Raw genomic sequence first — 13554 nt, forward strand, 5'->3', positions numbered from 1 at the left:
TATATAGTCCTTTTCTAGTCTCAACGACAACACAAAGCGTTTTTACATAGTATCCTACAGGAACCATTCACACACATTTTGGGTTCAGTGTCTTGCCCGAGACTCTGACGTGGGACTGCAGGTCCAGGGATCAAACCACCATCCTTCCTATTGGCAGGCGACTGCTCTATGACTGAGGCACAGGCGCCCCTGGGCAGGCCTGCTTGGATCTTTCGAGCAATTATTCTAAATGTTTACAAATGATATGTTCCACCAAACCAAGTTGCCTTCCGAGGCTATTTGCGAAACCAGCGTCTCTGCGAGCTTGGCGTCCCCCTAACACTAAACCTAAACTCCCCTTGTGCCTGTGCTGCTCGCAGTGCCCGTCCAGGGCGGTGTGTTTTAACCCAAACTTAACCCTAACCCCTGTTAGAAATGCAGAACACAGAAAAAAAATTCTCCTCTTATGGAATGTAGGCCTATGTGTGGAGGAGCCAGACCTTCATCTGCATCGCTGTGTGGATAGGTGCGAGACTAATTAATGTACATAAGAATGTCTTTATTTGCATCACTAGAAAATCCTCAAAGAATCACATTGAAATGAAATCTTATACCCTGTCGAGCCTTCATTGCTTCAGTTTCAGATGTGATCTACATTAGACATCCAGTAGCATAACATGCTGATGCTAATCTGTCTGCTAGCAGAAAGAACAGATGCTCACCATGTTTCAATCCATCTACTTCCTGTTCTGCTCAACTCTTGTTTACATAAATAAGGCCGGCTGTCCGATCCACTCATAATTACTAATTACTTTAATGACTAAACATGCTTTTGTGTTCAAAGTCCATAGGCAGTGAGAACAGGCTATTTCCTCTGGCAGGTTACACCAACTGCTTCCTGTACTAGTCTGGAGCATGAGGGAAGTTGGAGGAAAATATGGAGGAGGTTTCCAGGCCATGCTGTAGGCTGGTGCTGCAGATTTCTTGCTTCTGTTTGGTCCCTTGTCTTGTTTCTGTCTGTGTGTGTGTGTCTGCTTGTGTGCGCGTTTGTGTATGTCTGTTTCTGTGTGTGTTGTTTGGGAGCTGTCACTCCCCAATGTGAGTCGAGTGCAGATTTGAGTCACTTTGCGACAAGTAGCATACTATGCTAACGCGAGACTTCTGTCATGTCGGTACAGTAAAAATGGACCTACTTAACCAAGTTGGTTCACTGCTGGCTACAAGTTAGCAAACACGACAAAGGCTGTCAGTTGAATTGTGTTTTTAGCTAATGTTAGCAATCAATCAATCATAGATAGCTAAAACATTTTTTAAATGACTGCTAGCTTAGCTAAAAGCTAGCATCAAACAAAACAAAGAATGTCAGTTGAATGGCGTTTTGAGCTAACGTTAGCTATCAAACAATCATAGAAAGTCAAAGCGTTTTTGAAATGATTCCCATCTTCTGTTATTGTTTGTAAGGAGAAAGGTTTATTGTTTCATGGATTTCACAAATTTCAGTATGACAGTTATGCCGTAAACCGTTTAAATCTGAGCATGCGCGACTCAAATCTGCACTCGACTCGCATTGGGGAGTCACTTTGGTGGCTGTGTTGTTTCCCTCCTTCCCGTCTTTCCTCTGTGTGTTTTTTTATTTTTTATTGGTCCTGAGACACGTTCTCATGTCTCAGCATATTGCTTGTAATTGCTTGTAATTTTGAAATTAAACCATTTGGTCACAAAAAAGGAGGTTATCAGGTACATTGTTTTTAATAAGAGAGAGTATCCTTTGAGAAAGTATTCACCATATGCCCATAATGTCCTTCAGCCTGCTGCTCTCTGGAGAGTGCTACTGCGCAACTCACACACGTTGAGGATATTTTTGAATTTCTAATAATCAAATTAACGATAAATACAAAGGCTTTTCACTGTAAGGTGAAAACCTCGTATCTCCAGGACAAGTTCCAGAACTTATTAAATTAGTTTGTAGTGATTTCATAAAACCAATAGAGTAAAGGAACATGATGATGAAGGCAGAAGAATATGGAGGTACATGTTTCTATTGTAAAGTATCAACATGCTAACAGTGTAAAATGTTGCATAACCATAATATTTCAGTTACAGTTTACTCTTTTTTCCGCATGTTCCCAGCTGATGTAATTATTTTTGCTTCTGCCTGCAACATCCACATTTCCCCACAGAAGTCAATGAAGTCTTGTGTTTCCTTCTTAGCATTTTGCCTGGAAACAGCCTCGGGAATTTTTTTTTTTACCAAAACCTAAAAAAAACACCATTACGTGCTTAAACCCAACAGATCTTCTACCTGAACTTTTCTATCTTCTATTTCCGTTAACCACTGACGGGACAACAACACCTACAAAAGTACAATAACTTCCTCTATTGTGAGATACTTACTGTTCCTGTTTTGATCACAATGAACGTTGACTCATTTTTTAAATATTTGAGTTCAATGTCCTCTCATTTCCCAATTCTCTTTTGTGGTTTTTGTGCTCACAGAGGTGAAATTCTTTCATCAGGTGATTGATCTGTCATGATATCGCATGTTCAAACTTTTTAATGCACAAGCTCTGTCCTTAGTTGTGTTCTTATGAATTGTATGAATTTCTATCGTCATACTTCCTGAAAGTCTTGTTTCTCCACTATGTTGCTGATGGCGAGATAGAAGTTGGCACACAAGCAGGTATTTCCATTTACCGATATAGGATAAGAGTCCACATGCGGGACTTTCCAGCGGTACCCTGGACTAGTTCCACTCATCAATACATTACTGTTTGTGGATCTAACTTTCTTAGACTATTACAGCTCATGCTTACCCATTGTTTCTATTTATGAAGACTGTACCATTGAAAAGCTTATGGGAGGTGAGGGAGTCAAGCAGATTGGCATTCCCCAAACCAAATAGTTCATCTCCATCTGAGGTCTTTTCTCTCGTAAAACCCATACACATGTTTTAGCGGAAGTGATTTCAAGTAATATACTGTATTTTGGGTTTTATAAGAGTCTGTTTCAATGATGACAACAACAACTGCAGTTATAAGAACTACTGTACATTGTGTCAACTTCAGCCGGGTTTTCTCCCAGAAAGCCGCTAAAAAAACTATCAACGCTCTCACAAACTGTACACAGTAAAAGGAATAATCGTCATTTGTGCGTTTTTTACTACATATTTGAGGTTGAGACTCATATAGATTGTACTAGATGATCTCTGACCTGGTTCTTCACTGCAGACACCATGCCCTTCTTGCGGTAGTCAACAGATTTGGGAAGCTTGGACACCTCGTCGCCCAGAGACATAGTGAAGGTGCGCTCGCTGTTCATCGGGACGAGCAGTCCCGTCATCTTCTCGGACACTTCCTCTGACGTCTGCATGCACAGAGACACAGTTAACATTTGGATTTAAAAAAAAAAGAGTGATCACACACATAACGGAAAACAAAGAGTGCAGGTTTAGGAATACAGGTTGCACCATTCTGACAAGAGATGCTATATCACTTTCCTTAGTTACTGACATTACCGATAACAGAAATGGAACAAGGAACAAGAGAAGTCAGGGAAAGAGGATTTATTTTTAGTCTAAGAAGATATGGCAACGTAAGGATTTGATTGAGCAGGGTGACGGACGATGGAAAATGTGTCATGAAGAGATTGGTTTAATAGTTTACCCCAAAGTGAAATGTCATTTCTTTGTGTGGTACAAGCGTCAAAAAGTGACACCAGAGGGGTCCAAAGTTCACATTAAAAAGCTACAAGATGTGCAGAACATTGGCGTACAAGAAGAAGCAGACAGGAAGGAACGTAAAGTGCAAAAGAGTAATAAAATAAGTGAGTGATGTTTGCTCAATGTCAAGAAGAAACTGCAGGTTATACACTATAAAGCAATTATTTTTAAATCCTGCCATTTGTTATTATCAGACAACCCCCAGTGCTTTGCTTACAGCTTAGTCTGCAAGCAAAGGGTTCATTCACGAGACAATTTGGTTATTTCTTTCATTTTACTTAAGTGTTTTCAGCCATAAGGAAAATTGAAACACATCATATTTTCCCAGTCACCTGTTTCCACATTATCATTGAAATTGCCCATATATCCAGAATTCACGGAGGTGTATACATGCTCCTGTCACTAATAAATGAGTCCACGCACTGGCATGTTTGTGTACACATCTTGCTCTCCACCCTTTATTGATGTACAGCTTGTTAAAGCCGGCATCTTGATGCAAAAACAACCATCGGTTATAACCCGCTCTGACACACACACACACACACATGTCACTGACTACAGCTACATTTCACCAAACTCCATTCTTCACCTCAATGGGCTGCAACATGCATGAGTGAAACAAACAGCAGGTAAAACACAAACACAACTGCTTAGGAGAATGTGAATCTCTGACACTTAGCAGCTGCAACGTTAGGATGACATTAGGGCAACGTTCTCTAAAGGTTGCAACTTTAAGATAACGTTAGGGGAACGTTCCCTAAAGGTTGCAACGTTAAAATAATGTTAGGGCAACGTTCCCTAAAGGTTGCAACGTAAGGATAACGTTAGGGGAACATTCTCTAAAGGCTGCAACAATAAGGGAACAATAAGGGAACGTTATCTAAAGGTTGCAACGTTAGGATAACGTTAGGGGAACGTTCTCTAAAGGTTGCAATGTTAGGATAACGTTAGGGGAACGTTCTCTAAAGGCTGCAACAATAAGGTAACGTTAAGGCAACGTCATCTAAAGGTTGCAACATTAGGATAACGTTAGGGGAACGTTCTCTAAAGGCTGCAACAATAAGGGAACAATAAGGGACTGTTAGGGGAACGTTCTCTAAAAGTTGCAATGTTAGGATAACGTTAGGGGAGAACGTTGAGAACGTTCAATGTGACCAAAACCTAACGTTCAGAAAACTTTCCGATCAACCAAAACACAACCTAACATAACCTTCAGGGAACTTTCCCGCAACCAAAAACGAACGTTCCCAGAACAAGCTGGGTGGTATTCACTGAATTTGTTTACTGCAAATGGGATTTTTCGCTTAATACTTAGCAGAGAGATCAATTGTCCCTTGCTCCAGTTGCTAACAGCGACTGTAGCTGAACATGTGTAAATGCTGGTTAATCTTTTAGAGTGGCAACGCTTAGTTAATGGACAGAAAATGTATTGGCAACTACTTTTTATAATCAAACAATCATTTTAGGCTTTCTTTAAGCAAAAATACAAAAACACATGCAGGTTCCAGCTTCTCAAAAAATGTGGATTTGATGCTTTTCTTTGTTCGACATGAATTTTACCGGGATGTCTTTGGATGCTGGACTATCCAACAGAAAAAACAAGATACTTGAAGTTTGAAGAAAATAATCAGCATTGTTTGTTTGTTTTATCTGGGAAAACTTAAACCGTGTGATACATGATCAGATCCTGAGGCCTGTGAGTGGCAAACATATGGAAATGTAGTTCCATGCCATGACAGTTGGTAGTTGTTGTTGTTTTTTAACTTCATTAACCTGAAACAACTGTCTGATGCTGGCACCACAACAGCTGGGCTGAGCCAGTGATGTCATGGATTGAAAAATGATAAATTACTGACCTAATTACATTTTGTGATTAAGTTAAAACTGTGCCACAACATGCTGTAATTGGATTGCTAGGGAAACAAGCTGGACTATTTTAAAAACTGATGTCTGTCATTGTGTCCTTTTCATATCCGTGTCAGTTGATACTTATGTGCTATATACTACATGATCTTTCAAGATGATCACTATGTCAATCCAGCTCATTCTTGTGCCATGATTTGGTCAGACACATGTCAGACTATCCTTCAAACATCGACCAATCATAGCTTGTGTTTTCTCTAATTGCATGCAAACCCGATCAAGTGGGAGATGCTTGAAATAGACTTCTAGGAGCAGAAATGTCAAAATTTATGGGATGGATGGATGGATGGATGGATGGATAGATAGATATTCATTGATCCCAATGTGAATTTACAGTGTAACAGTAGCAAAATCAGTGAGATAGCAGAGAATAAAAAAATATAAATGAAATACTAGGATACAATATCCATACAAACCTTATAGATGAAATAATATTAGAATGAAATAGAAGAAAAGATGTTTGAATATATATAAGTTGGGAATACAAAAATCTACAAAAAACAGATTAAGAAGTTGCACAACTTCTTAATCTGTAGCTGTATATGTAGCACCACAGAGCAAGATTTCAAATGATGTCAATGAACACAAAAGCAAATTGAAAAAAAAAACTATGAAAAAAAGGGGAAATGTGGCCTAAACCAAGCAGGACCGCCTCAGACTCACCATGTCGCCCAGGTGGTTCATCCCCATCTCGTAGGAGTGCATGCCCAGTGCTGCCTCCTGGTTGTGGGCTTCAATCATAAGCATGTTCTTTTCCCAGATGGCCCTGCGAATCCCCTCTTCATCCTGAAACAGAAGTGCATGTGTCACTTTGAATCAAAACAGAAACTTGGACACAAATTAAGTCAAAGGTTTCTGGGAAACTGTTTATGGGACCGATTGTGTCCTCCAAATTCAGACAAGTCCAGACAAGGCTTTAAATTGTCTTATTGTGTATTGCGTCTTTGGAGCCTCTAATCTATCTAGTCCCTCAACACGGTCCCAGTAATGGAATGATTGGCAGACATTTCTTTTTTACCTAATGGGCTTCAGGAAGAGATCATAACTTGTACTATTTTTTAATCTTAAGTTTTGCTTTCTTTCCTTCCTTCCTGCCTTCCTATGTTAACTCGTGACAGCTCAAAGAAATGAATCTGGGCAAATAGGACACAGTTACGTTTTAATTAGCATGGAAATGAAGCTTGTCCGTGTTACAATCCCATCCATTTCATTAATTAGGCCAATTAAACCAGTGTGCGATCACCTAACAATCCCCCCTAGCGCAGCTTGTACAGCCACATAACTGTCCAATGCAATTGTAATTTGAGTTAAATGTTGCTCATTGTCCTTTACTTTGAGAGTATCAGCATCTCATCACCACTATCTGTGTCTATTATGTGCTAAGAAAGGGACTGATTTACATTTTGTCGTCACCATACGGGAAGAAGATAGAGGCAAGTGCTTGGTTGGTTACCTAAAAAACATCAATGCTCTACTCAGTATTCGGGGTCTTAACAACCATTAACATAACTACAATCATTATTTCTAACTTAATATCCATTCGAGTAATGAAAAATGCAAACGATCCGAGAAGACTTTGATTCTATTACAGCGATGTCAGTTCAAGGAGGGTTGAATTAGAGGGACTGTTGGAGGAATACTGATCGTAATCAGAGAGAGAGAGAGAGAGAGAGAGAGAGAGACAGAGAGAGAGAGAGAGAGAGAAGGAGAAGAGCCGTCTTTTCTGCTGACTACACAGTAATAATACACCACATACTGACCACATAAACACACACATTTGACTGAATAATACATGAATGTTCACACAGATACAGAAAGAAACATCAAACACAAACCCTCACATACAACACACACACGTACACACACACGCACAAACACATATACACACACATACACACACGGAGAGTTGTGAAGTGGTGACCTCTAGCCAGAGGAATGCAGAGGGATAACAGATGCTCAGTGAGCGCTCCAGAACTAAATCTATAGCCGGCTCTGACTTAACACCAGCTAAACTACATTTTCTTCCTTCTTTGCTGCCAGGAGCTTCAACTAAATATTAATTAAAAAAAGAATACTGTGAATTTTAGAGACAGGAAAAAAGGAGAGTAAAATATAGAGTCAGGGGTGAAAGGACTTCCCCAGTTGGAGTTTTTTTTTGTCTTTCCACTGTTGGACATCTGTGACAGCAGCTGCCTGCTATATGCAAAACAGTACGATATTAAAACTAATGGCTTAAGTTAACCTCAAATAAAAATTTAAATAAGCATGGTTATAATGCCTGTATTTGCCTCATTAAAGCCTAAAAAGAATCACACTGGAAAAAGTCAGTTTGTCAAAAGTGGGTCTACGGCCTTTTGGAAATGAACATTTCTGAATTACTGGCTAAGGATGAGAAAGATAAAGCGACTGTAAATTCTCATTGTGCATGTCCTACTTTACTTTTCGTTCTCAGTTTTCTAACTCCATCTGTCTTGTTACTTGGGGCCAAAACAAGGAAGTAGAATGCTCTTTCATGAATTGAGACCTGCTTTTTGAAGTGGTTGGGAGAGGTGCATAACATCTGCCAATTGACAGTGACTCATCATAAATTTTCTTTTTTTAATTAAACTGGTGGGGATTTAAACACTCTAGATCTCAACTAGGGCAAAGCATGACAATATGGGAAACCAGGTTTAAGTAACATCTGGTAAATTAATCATCTCTTCTGTAATGGATTCGCTTACGATAGCATTAATGAAACTTTCTCACAAAGACCCCTTTTTGACCTGCTAATATGCCCTAAATTGAGATAAAGAAACACATAAACACAGCGTCATGTATATATAGGTCATATACTGTACGTCACAAAATGAGCATACTGAACCACTCACTCACTCGAAGTGACTCACTGACAAATACTTTATATTATCTTCATTTAACATCTGTTCTTCTAATACAATGGGCACTCACTCACAACAACTAAAGCATTAGTAAACCTTTTTATGGTCATGTTGAGGCAATCACAGCACTTGATGGATTTTAGAGGAAGATAATGGTCTCGGTTTCGGAACCATGCCAGCCCCGGTCTTTAGTACTAATGTGTTGCGCATCATATGGGATGGGATGTCCAATCACCTCCCTAAGGCAATTTCTACACTAAAAAAACGCTACCAGGGGAAATCATCCTGGCAACAATTGTTTCTTTGCAAAAAGTAATTGGGAAAACAAATTAGTAATACGCCTCCAGCATATACTCTAAAAAAGTCACTCTACCAATCACCACTAGTTATTCCTTTACCAATTAAGCAATACATTGAACTGGACAAGGATGCCATTAGCACATATATTCAACCTAGTGCCTTTAAATTACCCTAAAACGCATTTCAGATTTTCCAGTTGGTGCTAATAATTACATAAAATCTATCACTATATGCTGACGACATAATACTATTCACGCAAACATCACAAATAAAAACATCTACACTTGAACAATATCAACAGTCTGGCACCCCCAATCTTTTAGAATACATTCAGACAGTACAGCTTCACTACATAATGGAATGGATTAAATCCCATTACTGTAGTTCTATGATACAAAGATTTTGTGAAGTAACAGTAATCCACAAATCACATCCTACACATCAGTAATTTTAATATTCTATGAGACTACTAGAACTGTTGGGTCCTTGTAAATTCTGGAGTGTGGTCTATCTGTATAGTGTCTTGAGATAACTCTTGTTATGAATTGATACTATAAATAAAATTGAATTGAAATTGAATTGAATTGAACAAAAGCCAGCAAACTTGTAACAACATCTACAAATCATTTAGGTCTGGTTACAGTCTACTGTAACACATCCACTTTCCTATCTTGACTAACCGTTCACCTTTGTTGTATTTATCTAGATGATTTCCAAAACCCTCCATCTCAATTGTGATCAAGAAATGATGAGCTATTTAAATAATTCCATGACAAAATAAGACCCCACACACGCAACTAACATACAACACTGAATGTTGGCTAAACAACAGCCAAAAGGTGATTTGGTACCCTAGAAATCCAGAGCGAGCCACTCTGGCATCGAGTAATGCTGCTCATTAACTATGCCCTTGTGGCCGAGCTGCACCAATCACATCGTTGTATCTGAAATAGGCGGGGCCAGAGCCGAGCTAAACGGACAACGACGGTTTAATCTACCTGTTACCTCCACTGGTAGCTAAGCGCACTGGGCTCTGGATACGTCACCCCGTGTATTGTTGTGATTGGTTGGAGTGTTATCCAATTGCGTGCAGTAAGATTTTCAAATGCACGCTTGAGATGGGCAACTTTCATTACTCAATGCCAGACCCTTAATCCTTTTGGATTTGGGTCTGGATTTCCAGGTTAGAGATTTAGTATAAATTACTTAAACCTCCTATGAGGAAGATCTGCTCTGTTTAACGTTCTCCCAAGAGAGCTGCATCCTCCCAAATTAATATCCACCAGACTGGCGACAGCAGAAACAGACCAGCTGAGAGACAGGAGACTAATTTAAAATTTAGTCAGCTGTGGACAGACATTGAGTCAAACACAAAGACGTCCACACGTTGAACAATTTACTGAAGCACAAAGAGAGGCACGGAGAGGGAGATAACAGGGAAAACAAAAAGCCTAGAGACAGAAAGAAGAGCTCGATGAATGCACACATCTATACATGTGTACGCAGACACAGCTAAGAGGGAATAGTCAGTAAAACTTTCAAAATAAATGTTCTGATAGAAGACTATGAGGAGGAATACTATACAGTAAAAACAACTGTGGTGTGCTTTATCTCTAGAACAACTGAAACTGCAGCAATAATGAAAATGTGGACATCTTTTTACATTAATGTCAGTGTGATCTTTCCCTCTGTCACTCTACTGCTCCCCTGCTACCCCGTTCTTGTTTTTGAGAGGACTCCCAGAAAAGAATAAAGTGCTTGGTGCAGCCCTTGAGGAATTTGCAACGCAGCCGTTCAGAATATTTTGCACACAAATCAGATTTGTATGTCAGGGTGTGTAAACTTTACTGGCACATTTCTTTAATGGACAATTTAGTCTGTAGAAATCCCATCTTGAGTTCAGATGTACGGAATCCCATGGGGTCAGCTGTGGTATTGTTAAGATGAGCAAAGTAGGAAAGATAGTCACAGATTCAAACTTGTGGGATCATTTTCTCAGTACCCTATTTAATCATTAAATTAATAGATATTCGTGTGTTGGTGTTGTAGTTTATATAAGCCTAAGCACTGCCGGCTGCTACTAGAGACCAATCTTATTTTTCCAGTTTGGAGGACGGCTTGTTTATGATTTAATATGATTTTGCTATAGAGTAATTAACCCCAGAAGTTTGGATTTGTGACTATCTTCCCTACTTTGCTCTGTTTAATAAAAACCGAGAGCACGGATTATGAATTTATTACATTTTGAATCCGTGCATACAGCTTATTAAACCGAGAGCATGCATTATGAATCCGCACGGTTTAGTTTTTTTCTCAGCTGTCCCCAGGGGGGCTCTGTACAGATGTAAAATGCTGGTTAATTAAATACCAGGTGTTGCTTAATATGCATGTACAGTACATGCATGCATGTTTTCACAGTCAAGCATAAATAATTTGCAATCGTGCTTTGTCTATTGAGGCAAAGATCCCAAAGCAGGTCATAAGAGACTGTCTTCAGGTAGGTTTAAAGAAGTGGAATCACTGTGGTTGTACATGTTGGAATGGTTGGGATGTGCAAGATATAGATTTTTCTAGGATAAGGGTGTTTGGCTAAACTTTCAAACAGTACAGACTGGGAGAGACTTACCAGGCCATTGTATTCCCTCCTGTGGGTGATCTTCCACTCTTCCCACTGGTTGTCCAGAGAGGCTTGATCCAGGTGGCTTAGAGCTGAGGCCACCAGCAGCACCACGCACACACACTGCAACATCCTGAAAAAACAGCACATCCAGTAAAACCTCTGTGTTGCATATATACTAGAATTCATTTTCAGGGGCGTGTGAGAGTCAATCCCGCTACATTAGTTAAAAAGCATAGGAAAAGAAACATCCCTCTGTACGGGTTTCTGTAGACCTCTGTAGTTAAGTTTTCCAAGGAAACCCTCCGACGGCTGATGTTGCAGATTAAAGGTGCATCCTGTCCAGAGGTCAGTGGGACATAACAGACAACTGGTGTTCTGAGTGCTAGAAGTCTGGGGAAAACACTAACTCATTATTTTGAGTTTTGCTCCTTGTTTGTATCGTCAAAATCTTGATGAAATTCAAAGATAACGGATGTTGTTTGTCAGCAGCTTCATACCAAACATACGTAGAAGACAACAGATAAAGAATCAAACTCCAGTGAGCGAAATACACGCTAAATACATAGTGTTGAAAAAGTTCACTTGTGCTCTCATTGAGGATTCTCTGAATTTTTCCCAGACTTAGAAATAATTCCCAGCCCTTGCAATGTTTTTGGCAGCTATGCGTCTCCCCGTTTTCTGCAATCTGTCAGTTTCTCCCTCTTTCTCTCGTTTTATTACATCCTACTTTTAATCTGCATTTGTGTCCGTTGTTTCCAGCAAATGCCATCGACTAGTAACTACAATGAAAACTTCCTTTAACTTTGAGGATGTGTGAACTGAGCTGCTGTACTGTACAATGTCTGCTTCCTGCACACATTTAATCTATTTAGTCTGGTTTCACCCTTAGATGATTGACGGAAATACCATGATTGAAATAGCAGCGTTGCATGATCTATGCAAATAATTTACAGTTGACTTGTGTCACTGTAAGCCTGTATTCTCCTTGTTTCTTTGTGCTTTACAAATTACACCATTAATCAATAGATAATAAAATGTGTATGTTTTCATATGTCTCTTGTTGTACGCCACATTACATCTAAAGAGGTCAAAATAATTCCCAGCTAAGGCTGCACCTCTGACTTCCAAAACTCTTTCTATTAAGGTGCAACTGGGTCAAAATCATTCTTTAATCCTAATCCTATTAAGACTAATTGCTTTCTTAGCTGTAAAAGTACTTCTTGTATCTGAACCTTAATTGTAAGGGAAGAAATGTATTGACAATGTCAATGTAATGAATGTAATGCCTGTAATGAAAACAGTTCTAAATGGTTCAGCAGTTGTTTTCTATGCAGTGCAATAGTGCAGACATTACTACGACTCAATGTAAATCCGTTCAGACTGATTCTTGCAAACTCTAAAACTAACCTTGTTCAAGAGAAGCAATTCACAAAACTGAAAGTAAAACTTAACGTAGTAAACAATACTTTACCTGAAGTCCAAAAGTCAAACAGTTTGGTGAAGTTCCCCGAGTGTAACACTGTCTTCTACTGCCAAAGTACTTCAGTGTGTGAGTTTTTATGGGCTGGAGTTTGAGGAAGTAGCCTGCACTGGGATATCCATGGTCTGGGGAGGAGTCTTCTTGTTTTTCCAGTCTGGGGAATTACATCTGGTTTCACTTTAATAAGCAAAGATCCCTAAAACAGATGATGTCAGGTGTCGAATTACACACCGTCTGAAAAGCACCCAGAGGTTAGCACTGAACTTAGCACCCTGCTGCATTCTGGGACACTGCTTGAATTTTTTTTTTTAAAGATTGCTTCTTGCAGTAGCTTCTTATCTTAACCTCAAACATCGGTTGTATTATGTATCAGAACATGGTAAAATATGAACAAGTGCGTAGTTCTTGGCTTTAACATAGAATAATCAAAATGATATGAAAGAGGAAAAACTTTGAAGTGCTTTCAAGTCTATGCTAAATAATTTTGAAGAATAATTCTACGTGTAGATGCAGGGAAAAACCTAAAAACCCTAGGACATAAAGAATACTTACTACTTTTTTAAACTTTTTATCACTCAAGCATTATTTTTTACAAAGCTAACTTTGAGGTTGATCCTGTGCAGCCATGTTGAGGTGGCAATATTGGCGAAAATTG

At 39.3% G+C, this 13554-nt stretch overlaps 1 protein-coding gene across 1 annotated transcript in view; it reads right to left on the reverse strand.

Annotated features, from left to right (window-relative positions):
• The window catches only part of ctsk (cathepsin K), a 19849-nt gene extending 6745 nt beyond the window's left edge, over nt 1-13104 (reverse strand). The window contains exons 1-4 of the mRNA XM_034873839.1: nt 12891-13104; nt 11426-11549; nt 6284-6406; nt 3190-3342 (exon numbers count right to left, since the gene is read on the reverse strand). Of these exons, the coding sequence (XP_034729730.1) occupies nt 3190-3342; nt 6284-6406; nt 11426-11548 (399 nt within the window). The 5' untranslated portion in view covers nt 11549; nt 12891-13104. The remainder of the gene's footprint in view (nt 1-3189; nt 3343-6283; nt 6407-11425; nt 11550-12890) is intronic.
• Nucleotides 13105-13554: the final 450 nt, after the last annotated feature.

Source organism: Etheostoma cragini, chromosome 6 (genome assembly GCF_013103735.1).
Source record: "Etheostoma cragini isolate CJK2018 chromosome 6, CSU_Ecrag_1.0, whole genome shotgun sequence".
Taxonomy (NCBI): domain Eukaryota; kingdom Metazoa; phylum Chordata; class Actinopteri; order Perciformes; family Percidae; genus Etheostoma; species Etheostoma cragini.